The sequence below is a fragment of the Artemia sp. Qi Xiang Cuo genome, chromosome 21 (assembly GCF_049724085.1).
Source record: "Artemia sp. Qi Xiang Cuo chromosome 21, ASM4972408v1, whole genome shotgun sequence".
NCBI classification, from domain to species: Eukaryota; Metazoa; Arthropoda; class Branchiopoda; order Anostraca; family Artemiidae; genus Artemia; species Artemia sp. Qi Xiang Cuo.
In genome coordinates this window covers 40,622,852-40,637,883 of record NC_142814.1, presented here as the reverse complement: position 1 = coordinate 40,637,883, position 15,032 = coordinate 40,622,852, and the positions used below count along the sequence as shown (strand labels likewise).

Here is a 15,032-nt window from a genome sequence, read left to right as displayed (position 1 = left end):
TAACATCGTTCTTTACTTAGGCAGCGCTATCGCGCTATTGCGCTGCCTATGATAATTTCTCTAATCAAAGTCTTTTGAATCTTATAATCCGACATAATTATACAATGATCTGATGATTCATCCATAATCACAGACGTAGCTTCACATGTATAAGGCGAAAGAATATTGTCAATAAGTAAAGTAGATGAATCGACTACACGTGACGGAACAAAACAAACCGGATATAAATTACAAAAAAGAGAACATTCTAAAAACTGTAATTCATAATTATTAGCCCCATGATGGTCTGAAGGTAAACATCTCATTAGGTCTTTGTTAAAGTCGCCAAGAATCATGAATGGAATACGAAGACTTGAAAGGTAAACTAGCATATTTTCGAATCTACAAAGCAGTCACAATTAGTCGCAGTACCAGTCACAAGTAGGCCAAATCACAGTCATAATCTATGCGAAGGGGCTCTGAGAAAAAAAAATCAATAAATAATAAATTGAAGACTTGTGACTCTTTACTATACGCAATGCTAGAGCGTTGTCTCTGATGGAAGAGCTTATGAGATATTGCCCAAACGCATTTCCGACAGAAAACGGAAATCTGTAAGTGTTTCAATCGTTAAAGACTCAGGAGCAGGTTTGAACTGGTTTTACACCCTCTTCAATTTTCCCTAAAAAACAAAGCTAAGTACCCTATTCTTGTCCTGAGACATTGCGTCTATGCTCTTGTGAACAAGGATGATTTTAGCTCCATTTTTGCGGGCTCTTTCCACACTTTCGCTCATATATTCAATACTAGAGTCTGGGTCCCCCAGAAGGGACATTTGTGTTCTTTTCTGAACTAGCCTTTGAAGAAAAATAATAAAAGAAAAATGGCGCTGGAAATAACTCCTAAGACTGGGTAATGATACAACTGAAAACCAGGGAGATCAGCAAACAAAATCTCGCTTCAGCGAAGTAAATCTCACGAGTTCATTTTTGCCTTCGCACATTTCCAAACTACATCTGCTACATTCTCATTTGAATTCTGATGTAAGATCAGGGCTGAACTGGGGCATAGCTCGGTTTTTATCTGCTGTGAACTTGAAAAAAGTAGATAGATCGTCAGTGTATTTGAAACGGTCATTCATATGGTCCATAGCATAGTACTTTTACGCAAGGAAAAGCAAAGTCGCCGACTTGCTGCCTTGATGGACTCCTTATCTCGGCCCTGTCACAATCGAGATCACCGAGAAAGAGAATGTTGATCTGCTGGTACTGGAAACATAGGAAATCAATAAAGTAGTTACACATTTTTACATGCCCCCATTCTGTTAAGATTAGTATTAACTACAAGATGCTTAATGAAACCAAATGATCTCGTGTATTCAACAAGTGGTACACAACGAAAATACCTCCTGACTCAAGCCATTGAACAAATATGATGACGAAGTCGAGCTAAGTATACTATGGTACTGCTGTAACATGAGTATACTTAGCTCGTGCCACTTGTAGCATGAGTGTATAGTATGTGGTTGTAATATGTACGACTTGTAATATCTGTGACTTGTAACGTAAGTTATTGGCATATCATATAAGTCAATGAATTTGCCCATTAAATAAATCCCTTGTCTAAAAAAAGAAGAATTCCCATATAGCCTGCAAGCCTTGTAAGGGTCGACTTAATTTCTATAAAAAAAAGTAGAACAACAGCGAGACAAATGTGGAAGGCCTCTTATCTTTATGTAGCTAGTATTGTGGCGTCTCTTCCTTGGTGTATCAAGAAATCTTTTTTTGGAAATTGCGTCTTCATGGAAATCTTTGAAGTACCAAGGAAACCAAATTAAAAATAATTTTTTGGTCGCCTGACTAATCTAGGTCTAGTCACTCTTGAAAACAATTGTTTTCTAAGATTTTTCATTTTGTTTAAAAATTATGAAGTTTTTAGGGTAGTTTCACATTTGTCATTGATGCCAGGCTAACGTTCAAAATAAAAAAGCAAAATTAGCAAAATTTGATAGTTTTTTTCGTCAGTAAAATTTGAACATAAACACTATTTGATTCCCAAAAGACAAATACTTTCAGGATAACTATACATTCTTAGGATGTTTGGTGCCATATATTTTTAACTCTTTTTATGTGCACGCTACTATCAAAACAGCATAAATGTATATGAGAGTTACCGGATTTTTTTCTAATTTCTAAAATATATATGGCTGCGCAAGTTTTGACTTTCCAATTTAAGCAGTGAGAATTTGGAGTTTTTTTAAGTTCATTTTAAGTTTTAAGATTTTGTTGTTCTCTGTGTTCTAACTAAATAAATGCCGTTATATTTGGAGATTAGTAGCAAACAAAACAAACAAACCCCTTTATAGTATTGTATATATATATATATATATATATATATATATATATATATATATATATATATATATAAATATATATATATATAGTGTAGTTTTCTGTTTATAGTATAGTATAGTACTCTAGTATTTACTTATATTAGGCAAGATCCAAATTGCCAAAACAAAGAAGAAGAGTGTTGCCGGTTGAGCAGCCAAGAAGGAAACACAGGGCAGATTCAAGTGTTGCAAGAAGATTATACGCCATGAAGCAAACTCATCCGCTTCTTTTAAAGGATGCTATTGCTTCCAAATTCGGTAAGACTAGTTTATGCTTAAAAATCTTGCAATGTCACTTATGCTTCTAAGTTAAAGCTACTCTAAAAATTCGAGTAAATGTCAGTTTGCGTATTTAATGTGCGCAAAAGTGTCATATATCTTGTTTTTACAGTAGAAATTTATGTATTAGACGTTTAAAATATAAATGGATAGTTTTTGATAAATTTTTGAAAGTCACAAAATCACAAATACAGTTTTAGGTCTTAATGTTACTCTGCAACACTTGGGTTTTGAAAGTTATTAATTTAAAAAAACTTTCCGAAAAATACGTTTTCAAAGAAAAGTAAAGACCATTTTAAACTTAACCTCAGGAGATACAAATACCTGTTAAAATTCATACTGAAAACGACCAGAAATTACTATTAAAGAATAAATGAAACCTAAAACGAACGAAAATTTAATAAACAATCATAGCAGAAAACGTACAACAAGTAATAATATAAATGAATAAATAGATCTTAAAGCGAGTAATGCTTCGATTGAATATGAAAATCTAGCTTAAAACGAAAACAAATATTTTGCTATTAAAGTATAAATGAAACTTAAAACGATCTGAAATTAAATAAACAATCAATGCGAACAAAACATACAATATATATTAATGTAAATGGATAAATAAATCTTAAAACGAGTGAAACTTAAACTGAATATGCAAATCAAGTTTGAATCGAATAAAAATAACTACAAACGAGAGTTTGGGTATCGTCTCACTGCAGAAGCCTAAAACCTACTGCGTCATTGGCGCTTTACTGAAAACAATTCTTTGAAATATTTTCACTTTTGTAACTTTAAGAAATCAAAAATTAATTAAGATTTTACGGAATAAATATCAGCATATGTATATTAAATTGACAATGCACATTTTTTTTCAGTAAACTCATTTGAATTTTTTTTCCGTAAAGTACAAATTATATTCTGGCTTTTAAAAAGCATAGGGGTTTTGAACCCTACTCACATTAATTTATGCTCGTTACTCTAATATCTATTTTAATTTTTGTTCTTTTTGGGTTTCATTTATTTATTGATACTGATTTGGGGTAGTTGTATGCTTGGTAGATTATATGATAGTCCGGACGCCAGGTGTTGAAAACGTGAACCATACCACGACGGAATGGGGCTGCTACGAGAATTAGCCTACCCTCCACCCCCTAAATTGACCATGCGGATTCAAAAAAACCGATGGCACTTGCTTGCGAGTGGTGGAACACTCCGAAACTTGACATTTTATTATATTTTGGTGTTTCATGCAAGAAAATACATGTTCCACAAAGTTTGAGATGCAGTTTTCAGCTCAAATAGAAATGCCTAGAAGCCATAGAATGTTTTCATAACAAACTAACACGATTAGTTAAAAAAATGGCACATTTAAAAAAAAAATGGCATAACTTTTTGAATACTGAACAATATTAGAAACATTAAACAAAATCAAATTCAATATTATATATATAATGAAGTTAACTGTTGAAACATCAAAAGGATCAAGTTTATTTTTCACTGCTATTTTTATTTTCATTGTAAATGTTGTATAAACTGAGAAATGACAAATATGTAATATGAAAATAATTCGTTTTCAGTGAAGCACTAATGACTCAGAAGGCTTTAGGTTTTTACAGTTAAAGAAGGGGGCAGTCTCCAAATTTTGCTTGTAGTGAAACTATATTTGTCTTGACCAATCTAGAAAAGAACTAATAAATTAAACAGAATATTTGAGGCATAATGAAATTAATTGCTGAAAGCTCAGCAGTTCAAAATTTTACTGTAATTTGAATATTTATTTTCAATATTAAATACAAAAGAAAACATTTGTAATATAATTCATTTTCAGTAAAGCGTCAATGACGCAGTAGGTTTTAGACTTTTGCAGTGAGACGATACACAAACTCTTGTTTGTAGTTATTTTTAATCGATTCAAACTTGATTTGCATATTCAACTTAAGTTTCACTCGTTTTAAGATTTATTTATTCATTTACATTAATATATATTGTATATTTTGTTCGCATTGATTGTTTATTTAATTTCTGTTCGTTTTAAGTTTCATTTATACTTTAATAGCAAAATATTTGTTTTCGTTTTAAGCTAGATTTTCATATTCAATCTAAGCATTACTCGCTTTAAAATCTATTTATTCATTTATATTATTATTTGTTGTATGTTTTTTTCTATGATTGTTTATTTAATATATGTTCGTTTTGGGTTTCATTTATTCTTTAATAGTAATTTCTGGTCATTTTAAGTTTGAATCTTAACAGGTATTTGTATCTCCTGAGGTTAAGTTTAAAATGGCCTTTACTTTTCGTTGGAAAATTTTTCTGAAAGTTTTTTTTAATTAATTTTTTTTCGTTTTTGATTGCAAAAAGTTTCAAGCTTTTTTTTGGCATGGGGGGGGGTTGCTGACTGTCCGATTATTCTTAACTTTAAAAAACGGATCTAGAACTTTCAATTTAAATCGAATGAGGCTTTTATCAAGGTCTAAACGATTACCTCTTTGATAAAACGATTACCTCTTTGACCTTATATATGAACAATAGACAGCTTGCATAACTTGTGGACAGCGATTGAGTACAATGAATGGATTGAAAAAATAGCTCCAATAAGGGGGTTTAGACCATTTCACTTGCTGACACAAAGGGATCACGGCTGTTTGGAATTGACCTTAATAGGAATTTGTGTGCCAAAGCAATTTTTTCATCTATCACAGAATATGTATTTTAACTTTATAATTGGATAATTATAATAGATTTCCTATGTGTTCTTCCCATGTAAAACCCCTTCCCATAAGTTATGCCCCAGGGCGTAACTTACAACGCCTACCCCTGGGCCCTGGTAGGCTGTATCGACACCGGAGTTTTTGTTATCAGAACTTTGAACTATTTTAGAAAAATTTCTATCTCAAAATTTTTTATCTGATTCATTTAGGACTTGGAGAAAGGGGAGGGGTTAGTTGGCCTTCAAATTCTTTTGACTCTTAAAAGGTGAACAAGAACTTACAATTTCCAATCAAACGAGCCCCCTCTAAAGTTTATACGAGCATCACTTCCAAAAGAAATAATATGAAGGATTCGGAAAATCCTTAAATTACCCTAGCCCTGAGGGCTTTGGGGGAGTTGCAATCCTCAAAGACCTAATTTACAGAACTTAAAACTACGTTTAATAAAATGGCTGTCTTAAAATTTTGATTGGATGTGTTTGGGAAAAAGGTGGACGTGAGAGGGGGGTTAGTTGCCCTCAAATCACTTTCGACTATTACAAAGCGCACTAGCCCTCGGAATTTCCAATCAAATGAGCCTTTTTTAAAGTTTCTACGACACTGCCTTCTATAAAAACCTTATTTGCCCCCAGGGCATAACTTAAAACCCTTGCCCTGAGGGTTGTGGGGGATCGTCCTCCACAAAAACATATTTTTTATCTGGAAATCAACTACGCTGAACAAAATGGCTATCTCAAAATTTTGATTGGATGTGTTTTGGGGAATGATGGGCGTGGGGGGGGGGGGTAGTTGCCCTCCAATTACTTTCGACTATTAAAAAGGGCACTAGCCCTTTGAATTTCCAATTGAATGTGCTTGTTTCTAATTGAAGTTTCTACGACAATACCTTCTATAAAAACCTTATATGCCCCCAGGGCATATCTTAAAACCCTTGCCCTGAAGGTTCTGGGGGAGTGTGCTCCTCAAAAACATATTTTCTATCTGGAAATCAGCTACAATGAGCAAAATGGCTATCTCAAAAGTTTGAGTGGACGTTTTGGGGAAATGATGGACGTAGGGGGGGGGGCTACCTGCCCTCCAATTACTTTTGTCTATTAAAAAGGGCACTAGCCCTTTAATTTCCAATTGAAAGACCCTATTTTGAAGTTTCTACGAAAACGCTTTTTATAAAAACCTTAAATGCTCCCAGGGCATAACTTAAAACCTATGCCCTGAGGGTTGTGGGGGAATGTCCTCCTCAAAAACATATTTTCAATTTGCAAATCAACTACGCTGAACAAAAATGGCTATCTCAAAATTTTAATTGGATGTGTTTTTGGGGAATGATGGGCGTAGGGAGGGGGGGGGCTAGTTGCCCTCCAATCACTTTTGACTATTAAAAAGAGCACTATCCCTTTGAATTTCCAATCGAATGAACCTTTTTTGAAGTTTCTACGACAGCGCCTTTTATAAAAACCTTATATGCCCCCAGGGCATATCTTAAAACCCTTGCCCTGAAGGTTCTGGGGGAGTGTCCTCCTCAAAAAGATATTTTATATCTGGAAATCAACTACGCTGAACAAAATGGCTATCTCAGAATTCTTATTTGATGTGTTTGGGGAAATGATGGGCGTGGGGGGGGGGGGCTAGTTGCACTCCAATTACTTTCGACTATTAAAAAGGGCACTAGCCTTTTAATTCCTAATTGAATGAGCCTGTTTTGAAGTTTCTACGACAAGGCTTTCTGAAAAAACCTTATATAACCCCAGGGCGTAACTTAAAACCCTTGCCCTGAGGGTTGTGGGGGAGTATCCTCTTCAGCAATATATTTTCTCTCTGGAAATCTACTACGCTGAACAAAATAGATATCTCAAAATTTCGTTTCGATACGTTTGGGGAAATGATGGGGTTGGGGGGGGGGGGAAGGGGGCTAGTTAAACACCAATCACTTTCGACTATTAAAAGGGCACTAGCCCTTTAATTTCCAGTCGAGAGGAGCATGTTTTGAAGTTTCTACGACAACGTCTTCTTTAAAAGCCTTATATGCCCCCAGGGCATAACTTAAAACCCTTGCCCTGAGGGTTTTGGGGGAGTGTCCTCCTAAAAAACATATTTTGTATCTGGAAATCAACTACGCCGAACAAAATGTCTATCTCAAAATTTTGAGGGGATGTGTTTGGGGGAATGATGGGCGTGGGGGGGGGCTAGTTACCCTCCAATCATTTTGGACTATTAAAAAGGGCAATAGCCCTTTAATTTCCAATCGAATTAGCCTGTTTTGAAATTTCTACGACCTCGCCTTCTTTAAAAACCTTATATGCCCCCAGGGCATAACTTAAAACCCTTGCCCTGAGGGTTGTGGGGGAGTGTCCAACTCAAAAATATATTTTCTATCTGGAAATCAACTACGTAGAACAAAATGTCTATCTGAAAATTTTTATTTGATGTATATGGGGAAATGATGGACGTGGGGGGGGGCTAGTTGCACTCCAATCACATTTGACTATTAAAAAGGGCGCTAGCACTTTCATTTCCAATGGAATGAGCCATATTTGAAGTTTCTACTACTACGCCTTCTATAAAAAACCTTACATACCCCAGGGCATATCTTAAAAGTCTTATCCCAAGGTTCTGGGGGATTGTAAACCTCAAAAACACTTTTACGCTTTGAAAAGAATATACGATGAACAAAATAATTATCTCAAAAGTTTCAGTGGCTGTGGTTGAGGACATGATCGACATGGGGGGGGGGAGGGGGCTAGTTAAACACCAACCACTTTCGATTATTAAAAAGGGCACTAGCCCTTTAATTTACAGTCGAGATGAGCATGTTTTGAAGTTTCTACGACAACGCCTTCTATAAAAACCTTATATGTCCCCAGGGAAAAACTTAAAAACCTTGCCATGAGGGTTGTGGGGGAGTATCTGCCTCAAAAACATATTTTCTATCTGGGAATCAACTACGCCGAACAAAATGGCTATCTCAAAATTTTGATTGGATGTGTTTGGGGGAAGGATGGGCGTGGGGGGGGGGGGGCTAGTTACCCTCCAATCATTTTGGACTATTAAAAAGGGCAATAGCCCTTTAATTTCCAATCGAATTAGCCTGTTTTGAAATTTCTACGACCTCGCCTTCTTTAAAAACCTTATATGCCCCCAGGGCATAACTTAAAACCCTTGCCCTGAGGGTTGTGGGGGAGTGTCCACCTCAAAAATATATTTTCTATCTGGAAATCAACTACGCTGAACAAAATGTCTATCTGAAAATTTTGATTTGATGTGTTTTGGGAAATGATGGACGTGGGGGGGGGCTAGTTACACTTCAATCACTTTCTACTATTAAAAAGGGCACTAGCTCTTTAATTTCCAATTGAATGAGCCTGTTTTGAAGTTTCTACGGAAACGCCTTCTATAAAAACCTTATATGCGCCCAGGGCATAACTTAAAACCCTTGCCCTGAGGGTTGTGGGGGGTATCCTCCTCAAAAATATGTTTTCTATCTTGAAATCAACTACGCTGAACAAAATGGCTATCTCAAAATTTTGATTGGATGTTTTTGGGGAAATGATGGGCGTGGGGGGGGGGGGGGAGCTAGTTACACTCCAATCAATTCCGACTATTAAAAAGGGCACTAGCTCTTTAATCTCCAATTGAATGAGCCTGTTTTGAAGTTTCTACGACAACGAATTCTATAAAAACCTTATATGCCCCCAGGGCATAACTTAAAACCCTTGCCCTGAGGGTTGTGGGGGAGTGTCCTCCACAAAATATATTTTCAATCTTGAAATCAACTACGCTGAACAAAAATGGCTATCTCAAAATTTTGACTTGATATGTTTGGGGGAATGATGGGCGTAGGGGGGAAGGGCTAGTTGCCCTCCAATCAGTTTTGACTATTAAAAAGGGAACTGTCCCTTTGAATTTCCAATCGAATGAGCCTTTTTTGAAGTTCCTACGACAACACCTTTTATAAAAACCTTATATGCCCCCAGAGCATAACTTAAAACCATTGCCCTGAGGGTTGTGGGGGATTGTCCTCCTCAAAAGCATGTTTTCTATCAGAAAATCAACTAAGCTGAACAAAATGGCTATCTCAAAATTTTGATTGGATGTGTGTGGGGGACGGTGGGGCGTGGGGGGGGCTAGTTGCCCTCCAATCACTTTAGACTATTTAAATGGGAACTAACCCTTTGAACTTCCAATCGAATGAGCCTTTTTTGAAGGTTCTACAACAACTCCTTCTATAAAACCTTATATGCCACCAGGGTATATCTTAAAACCCTTGCCCTGAAGGTTTTGGGGAGTTTCCTCCTCAATAACATATTTTCTATCTCGAAATCAACTACGCTGTACAAAACGGCTATCTCAGAATTTTGATTCGATGTGTTTGGGGAAATGATGGGCGTGGGGGGAGGGCTAGTTGCACTTCAATCACTTTTGACTATTTAAAAGGGCACTAGCCCTTCAATTTCCAATTGAATGAGCCTGTTTTGAAGTTTCTACGACAACGCCTTCTATAAAAACCTTATATGCCCCCAGGGCATAACTTAAAACCCTTGCCCTGAGGGTTGTGGGGGAGTATCCTCCTCAAAAATATATGTTCTCTCTGGAAATCAACTACGCTGAACAAAATGGCTATCTAAAAATTTTCATTGGATGTGTTTGGGGAAATGATGGGCTTGGGGGGGGGGAAGGGGGCTAGTTACACTCCAATCACTTTCGTCTATTAAAAAGGGCACTAGCCCTTTAATTTCTAGTCAAGATGAGCATGTTTTGAAGTTTCTACGACAACACCTTCTATAAAAACCTTATATGTCCCCAGGGCATAACTTAAAACCCTTGCCCTGAGGGTTGTGGGGGAGTGTCCTCCTCAAAAATATATTTTCTAGCTAGGATTCAACTACGCAGAACAAATTGGCTATCTCAAAATTTTGATTGGATGTGTTTGGGGGAAGGATGGACGTGGGGGGGGGGCTAGTTGCCCTCCAATCATTTTCGACTATTAAAAAAGGCAATAGCCCTTTAATTTCCAATCGAATTAGAATGTTTTGAAGTTTCTACGACAACGCCTTCTTTAAAAACCTTATATGCCCCCAGGGCATAACTTAAAACCCTTGCCCTGAGGGTTGTGGGGGAGTATCCACGTCAAAAATATATTTTCTATCTGGAAATCAACTACGATGAACAAAATGTCTATCTGAAAATTTTGATTGGATGTGTTTGGGGAAATGATGGGCGTGGGGGGGGGGGGCTAGTTACACTTCAATCGCTTTCGACTATTAAAAAGGGCACTAGCTCTTTAATTTCCAATCGAATGAGCCTGTTTTGAAGTTTCTACGGAAACGCCTTCTTTAAAAACCTTATATGCCCCCAGGGCATAACTTAAAACCCTTGCCCTGAGGGTTGTGGGGGAGTGTCCTCCACAAAATATATTTTCAATCTTGAAATCAACTATGCTGAACAAAAATGGATATCTCAAAATTTTGATTGGATATGTTTGGGGGAATGATTGGCGTAGGGGGGGAGGCTAGTTGCCCTCCAATCACTTTTGACTATTAAAAAGGGAACTGTCCCTTTGAATTTCCAATCGAATAAGCCTTTTTTGAAGTTTCTGTGACAACACCTTTTATAAAAACCTTATATGCCCCCAGGGCATAACTTAAAACCTTTGCCCTGAGGGTTGTGGGGGATTGTCCTCCTCAAAAGCATGTTTTCTATCTGAAAATCAACTAAGCTGAACAAAATAGCTATCTTAAAATTTTGATTGGATGTGTTTGGGGAAATGATGGGCGTTGGGGGGGGCTAGGGGCCCTCAACTCCTTGTTTACTATTGAAAAGGGCATGAGTCCCTTGCATGCTCAATCGACTGAGCCTTATGAGAATTTTATATAGCAACGCTTTCTATAAAAACCTATCGGCCTCCATGGACATATCTTAAAACCCTTTCTCGGAAGGCTGCGAGGAAGTTTCCTCCTCAAAATATATTTTCAATCTTGAAATCAACTACGCTGAACAAAAATGGCTATCTCAAAATTTTGATTGGATATGTTTGGGGGAATGATTGGCGTAGGGGGGGGAGGCTAGTTGCCCTCCAATCACTTTTGACTATTAAAAAGGGAACTGTCCCTTTGAATTTCCAATCGAATGAGCCTTTTTTTGAAGTTCCTAAGACAACACCTTTTATAAAAACCTTATATGCCCCCAGAGCATAACTTAAAACCTTTGCCCTGAGGGTTGTGGGGATTGTCCTCCTCAAAAGCATGTTTTCTATCTGAAAAACAAATACGCTGAACAAAATGGTTATCTCAAAATTTTGATTGGATGTCTTTGGGGGAAGGATGGGCGTTGGGGGGGCTAGTTGCCCTCCAATCACTTTTGACTATTTAAATGGGCACTATCCCTTTGAATTTCTAATCGAATGAGCCTTTTTTGAAGTTTCTACGACAACGCCTTCTATAAAAACCTTATATGCCCCCAGGCATATCTTAAACCCCTGGCCCTGAAGGTTTTGGGGGGGTGTCCTCCTCAAAAACATATTTTCTATCAGGAAATCAACAACTCTGAACAAAATGGCTATCTCAGAATCTTGATTGGATGTGTTTGGGGAAATGATGGGCGTGGGGGGGGGGGGCTAGTTGCACTCCTATCACTTTCGACTATTAAAAAGGGCACTAGCCCTTTAATTTACAATTGAATGAGCCTGTTTTGAAGTTTCTACGACTACGCCTTCCATAAAAAACTTATATGCCCCCAGGGCATAACTTAAAACCCGTGCTCTCTGGTTTTTGGTGTAGTTTTCTTCTCAAAAATATGTTTTAGATCTGGAAATCAGCTACGATGAACAAAATATCTATATCTAAATTTTTATTCGAGTTGTTGGGATGAATGAGTTTCTTGGGGGGGGGGGAGGGGGCTAGTTGTACTACAATACTATTCGACTATTAAAAAGGGCACTACCCCTTTAATTTCCAGTCGAGATGAGCATGTTTTGAAGTTTCTACGACAACGCCTTCTATAAAAACCTTATATGTCCCCAGGGCAAAACTTAAAAACCTTGCCCTGAGGGTTGTGGGGGAGCATCCACGTCAAAAATATATTTTGTATCTGGGATTCAACTACGCTGAACAAAATCGCTATCTCAAAATTTTGATTTGATGTGTTTGGGGGAATGATGGGCGTGGGGGGGGGGGCTAGTTGCCCTCCAATCATTTTGGACTATTAAAAAAGGCAATAGCTCTTTAATTTCCAATCGAATTAGCATGTTTTGAAGTTTCTACGACAACGCCTTCTTTAAAAACCTTATATGCCCCCAGGGCATAACTTAAAACCCTTGCCCTGAGGGTTGTGGGGGAGTATCCTCGTCAAAAAAATATTTTCTATCTGGAAATAAACTACGATGAACAAAATGTCTATTTGAAAATTATGATTGGATGTGTTTGGGGAAATGATGGGCGTGGGGGGGGGGGGGCTAGTTACACTTCAATCGCTTTCGACTATTAAAAAGGGCACTAGCTCTTTAATTTACAATTGAATGAGCCTGTTTTGAAGTTTCTACGGAAACGCCTTCTATAAAAACCTTATATGCCCCCAGGGTATAACTTAAAACCCTTGCCCTGAGGGTTGTGGGGGAGTGTCCTTCACAAAATATATTTTCAATCTTTAAATCAACTATGCTGAACAAAAATGGATATCTCAAAATTTTGATTGGATATGTTTGGGGGAATGATTGGCGTAGGGGGGGTGGCTAGTTGCCCTCCAATTACTTTTGACTATTAAAAAGGGAACTGTCCCTTTGAATTTCCAATCGAATGAGCCTTTTTTGAAGTTTCTATAACAATACCTTCTATAAAAACCTTATATGCCCCCAGAGCATAACTTAAAACCTTTGCCCTGAGGGTTGTGGGGGATTGTCCTCCTCAAAAGCATGTTTTCTATCAGAAAATCAACTACGCTGAACAAAATGGCTATCTCAAAATTTTGATTGGATGTGTTTGGGGGAATGATGGGCGTTGGGGGGGCTAGTTGCCCTCCAATCACTTTCCACTATTAAAAAGGGAACTAGCCCTTTCAACTTCTAATCGAAGGACCCTGTTTTCAAGGTTTTGCGACAACGCCTTCTGTAAAAACCTTATATGCCCCCAAGGCATATTTTATAACCCTTGCCCTGAGGGTTCGGGGGGGGTTTCCTCCTTAATAATATATTTTCTATCTGAAAATCAACTACGCTGAACAAAATGACTATCTCAAAATTTTGACTTAATGTGTTTGGGGAAATGATGGGCGTGGGGGGGGGGGGCTAGTTGCACTCCAATAACTTTCGACCCTTAAAAAGGGCACTAGCCCTTTAATTTCCAATAGAATGAGCCTGTTTTGAAGTTTCTACGACAACGCCTTCCATAAAAACCTTATATGCCCCCAGGGCAGAACTGAAAACTCTTGCCCTGACGGGTTTGGGGGAGTGTATTCCTACAAAATATATTTTCTCGCTGGAAATCAAATACGCTGAACAAAATGGATATCTCAAAAAGTTGATTGGTTGTTTTTTAGAGAATTATTGGCTTGGGGGGGGGAAGGGGGCTAGTTACACTCCAATCACTTTCGACTATTAAAAGGGCACTAGCCCTTTAATTTCTAGTCAAGATGAGCATGTTTTGAAGTTTCTACGACAACACCTTCTATAAAAACCTTATATGTCCCCAGGGCATAACTTAAAACCCTTGCCCTGAGGGTTGTGGGGGAGTATCCTCCTCAAAAATATATTTTCTATCTGGGATTCAACTACGCTGAACAAAATGGCTATATCAAAATTTTGATTTGATGTGTTTGGGGGATTGATGGACGTGGGGGGGGGCTAGTTACCCTCCAATCATTTTGGACTATGAAAAAAGGCAATAGCCCTTTAATTTCCAATCGAATTAGCCTGTTTTGAAGTTTCTACGACAACGCCTTCTATAAAAACCTTATATGCCCCCAGGGCATAACTTAAAACCCTTGCCCTGAGGGTTGTGGGGGAGTGTCCTCCACAAAATATATTTTCAATCTTGAAATCAACTACGCTGAACAAAAATGGCTATCTCAAAATTTTGACTTGATATGTTTGGAGGACGGATGGGCGTAGGGGGGGGGGCTAGTTGCCCTCCAATCACTTTTGATTATACAAAAGGGGAACTGTCCCTTTGAATTTCCAATCGAATGAGCCTTTTTTGAAGTTTCTATGACAACACCTTATATAAAAACCTTATATGCCCCCAGGGCATAACTTAAAACCTTTGCCATGAGGGTTGTGGGGGATTGTCCTCCTCAAAAACATGTTTTCTATCTGGAAATCAACTACGCTGAACAAAATGGCTATCTAAAAATGTTGATTGGATGTGTTTGGGGGAGTTCTGGGCGTGGGGGGGCTAGTTGCCCTCCAATCACTTTTGACTATTAAAAAGGGCACTAGCCCTTTGAATTTCCAATCGAATGAACCTTTTTTGATTTTTCTACGACAAAATCTTCTATAAGAACCTTATATGCCCCCAGGGCATATCTTAAAACCTTTGCCCTGAAGGTTCTGGGGGAGTGTCCTCCTCAAAAACATATTTTCTATCTGGAAATCAACTACGCTGAACAAAATGGCTATCTCAGAATTTTGATTTGATGTGTTTGGGGAAATGATGGGCGTGGGGGGGGGCTAGTTGCACTCCAATCAC

At 37.8% G+C, this 15,032-nt stretch overlaps 1 protein-coding gene across 2 annotated transcripts in view; it reads left to right on the top strand.

Moving 5' to 3' along the window:
• The window catches only part of LOC148939549 (potassium voltage-gated channel protein Shaw-like), a 350,445-nt gene that overhangs the window by 247,165 nt on the left and 88,248 nt on the right, over positions 1 to 15,032 (top strand). For both annotated transcript variants that reach the window (XM_089107173.1, XM_089107174.1), the window contains exon 9: positions 2,476 to 2,629. In XM_089107173.1, the coding sequence (XP_088963299.1) occupies positions 2,476 to 2,629 (154 nt within the window). The remainder of the gene's footprint in view (positions 1 to 2,475; positions 2,630 to 15,032) is intronic.